The sequence below is a fragment of the Theropithecus gelada genome, unplaced genomic scaffold (genome assembly GCF_003255815.1).
Source record: "Theropithecus gelada isolate Dixy unplaced genomic scaffold, Tgel_1.0 HiC_scaffold_4839, whole genome shotgun sequence".
Lineage (NCBI taxonomy): Eukaryota > Metazoa > Chordata > Mammalia > Primates > Cercopithecidae > Theropithecus > Theropithecus gelada.
This window is the reverse complement of record NW_020261431.1, coordinates 1-3342: the sequence shown is the minus strand read 5'-3', so window position 1 is coordinate 3342 and position 3342 is coordinate 1. Positions and strand designations below refer to the sequence as shown.

Sequence of the window (3342 nt, the reverse complement as noted above, 5' to 3'; positions counted from 1 at the left end):
TTCACTAAACATGGTGGTCGCTGCTCCTTTTATCATTTGGGTTTTTCTGGCAGCTGCAGTGAGTAGGGTTTGAGCCTTTCCTTGGTGTTTCTGCTCCTCTTTGTTCTGTTGCTATGCAGCTCCAGTAGCAGTAATGACCAAACCTCATGATTACAGTCACAGGGGTTATTTATTAGGCACCTACTACATGCCAGGCTATGCACTTGCATTTACCCTAGCTCATCTTCCCAGGGTGTGGTTTCTATCTACTTTTGGTCCTTGGCCAGCAAGGATCCTCTCAGAGTCTCGCTGTACACAAGGGCTCACATGAGGACCCCCTCTAAGAAATGGAGGGAGGATTAAAGTGCTGAGAGGTACAGAGAGAGCAGCCAGTGTCAGGCGGCCAAGAAGCCCTCAATAAATGGGAACTGAAGACAGCCTCTCAGCCCTCTAGGGACACCCATTTGCTGGTATCTCAAAGACTTGACATCTTCAAGTGACACCCTCCTTACTGTGCTCTCAAAATATTTCATGCATATTAGGGAGCAAGATAATATTGGCAAAGGCAAACATGTGTAATATGTGCTTTCTAAGACCACAGCAGAAGGTTCAAGGTAACAATTAGCAATTTGCAGACACCCTTAAAACTCATCTACAGGGAGAAACCGCCTCATTGATCTGATTCTCCAGTGTGTTTGCTTTCAGGGCCCAGAATTGGTTTCTGCCTGTTGGTGTGGCCTGGGTCTTTGTCCCTTGTAATTAATTAACAATGAAAAAATTAATCCCCTTTGGCTTTCTTAGAACTCAGCGATTCTTGTTTTTGACCCAAACCTGACCTAACTGAAGATCCGGATGCCAAAAACAAATTTCCTATTTTCAAATGTAGGACTTGCAGCAGGTTAGAGCTACTAACAACAACAACAACAACAATGATGGTTAGGAAGGCCAAAGGAAAGAGCATTTATTGGAAAAATAAAGAGGTGCAATTTGAATACACTGAGTCAGCAAAACCCTGAATAGTGTCCGGTATAGAAACTCAGGAAAGGTTTTTTATAGGGGGCTTTAACAAAATATTGTTTTCGGGAACAATTCATTAGCTGGTCAAAAATCCTAAACTGCAAACCTGTTCTCATTGACTATTTAATTAAAGTACTCCAGGTGAGAGAGATCAAAATCCCACGGACGCTGGCTTCAGTTAGTTGTTATCCAGGTCTACGGCAACGTACTATGGCTTGACCTTTAGCAGGTGTCATTCCAATGCTCTTACAAACTGTGGGTTCTACGTTAAAGCTTTATCCTTAATTAATGCCTTTTATTTGACAGAATGAAATATTTGTGAAAAGAATAAAAATATGGAACGATTCATATTTGTATAACACTCAAAGAGAGACCTCTGTGTATCTGTAAAGTCTGGATTAAAGATAGATCTGTGTTTAATTTTGAGAAGCATCTTCTGTGTTTGATCCACAGCAGAACTGCTTCCATCACCCCATTTAATCCTGGCGACATCCCAGGAAGTAGAAATGCCGTCCTCCTAGTTTGCAGATGAGGAACTGGGTGTGCCAGGCCACCCCTCTCCTGGGCTAAGCAGCCTGGCTGCAGCTCTCATGGTGGTGCCACTTTGCCACTGTTCCTGACATTGGCTCTATAAACGCCCTCTCTGAGGTTGGTGAGCTCTCCGGGGGAGGCTGGCTAGGACTAGTTATTAACAAGGAGGGAGACCAGTCAGTAATTTTGTTCCTATGCCAAGATTGGTGGAAGTCACCCTGTGTGGAGAGGACTTTGAACTCAGGCCTGGACTTCCCTCTGGGACCTGCCCCTACTCACTGTCTGACCATGGGCTGGTTCTCACCTCTCAGAGCTGTTGTGGCCTGAGCTGTAAAATGAGAAAAGGAGACTGCCCTCCCGACATTATTAGAGAGATTAAAAACGAACGTCTCAGAAGGTTCTTAACGTGTCACACGCTTATCGTTAGTGATGGTCATCTCAGTCATGTCTCCTGTTTATCGATGCTTCTTTTGCAGCCAAACCCTCTGCCCCTGTGGTATCAGGCCCCGCAGTGAGGGCCACAGCTGAGCACACAGTGAGCTTCACCTGCGAGTCCCACGGCTTCTCTCCCAAAGACCTCACCCTGAAATGGTTCAAAAATGGGAACGAGCTCTCAGACTTCCAGACCAGTGTGGACCCCGCAGGAAAGAGCGTGTCCTACAGCATCCGCAGCACAGCCAGGGTGGTGCTGACCCGCAGAGACGTTCACTCTCAAGTCATCTGCGAGGTGGCCCACGTCACCTTGCAGGGGGACCCTCTTCGTGGGACTGCCAACTTGTCTGAGGCCATCCGAGGTAGAAGACCCTCAAACCCAGCCTAAGCCCACTTCTGGCTGCTAAGTCCACTCCCCTCTCCACAGGCTACTGCTCTAGATCTTGAATGGCCTGGAATCTAATCCCTGACGATGCTGCCACCTGCCATGCACCTAGGTGTGCCGGTCACTTACTATCATTTTAATGGCAGCTGTGAGGGAGCCAGCAACCATGTGCCAAGCTCTGTGCTAGAGAGTTTCATTTATTTCACCAAGAGCAACTACAATTAGTGAGCACCTACGAGGAGCCAAATCCCTATGTGCTTGGCGATTTCACTGATTTTGCTACAGTTCTTACATTCCAACTGTATGCCAGGGGTGATGCTTATAGATATCACTCATTCTTAGCCTAGTAGGAGCTACCAGTCCTTCAGCACCTACTGTGTGCCAGGCACTGTGCTTAGTAATTTCACTCATATGCAAAAAACACCCTCAATGTCTGAGCACATGCTGCCTGCCTAGCACTGTCCTGGTGACCCCCTCACTGTGGTGGTGGGAGCTACATTATGGAGCCCTCCCTGTGATCTGTCTGTGCCACAAGGTCACATCTTCTTCCCTGTGCTGTTTCAGTTCCACCCTTCTTGGAGGTTACTCAACAGTTCATGAGGGCAGAGAACCATGCGAACATCACCTGCCAGGTGAGCAACTTCTACCCCCAGAGACTCCTGCTGACCTGGTTGGAGAATGGAAATGTGTCCCGGACAGAAAGAGCTTCGACCCTCACAGAAAACAAGGATGGTACCTACAACTGGATGAGCTGGCTCCTGGTGAACACCTGTGCCCACAGGGATGGTGTGGTGCTCACCTGCCAGGTGGAGCATGATGGGCAGCCAGCGGTCAGCAAAAGCCATACCCTGGAGATCTCAGCGCACCAGAAGGAGCAGGACTCAGACGTCACCCATGGTGTGGTTACTTCCCATTTTTTAATTTTGTCTTTTTCTTTAATGTTAAAAGTAGTATTCATGCTTGTCATAAAATAAGCTAGAAGTCTATAAATATAAAGT

The 3342-nt window shown here is 47.3% G+C and overlaps 1 protein-coding gene across 1 annotated transcript; it reads left to right on the top strand.

Moving 5' to 3' along the window:
• Positions 1-2003: 2003 nt before the first annotated feature.
• LOC112617820 (signal-regulatory protein beta-1-like) lies at positions 2004-3342 on the top strand (the record flags this gene model as incomplete). The annotated part of the gene is made up of 2 exons (XM_025374493.1): positions 2004-2321; positions 2909-3342. Coding segments are annotated over 2 exons (728 nt in total), but the record flags the coding sequence as incomplete, so codon positions are not given.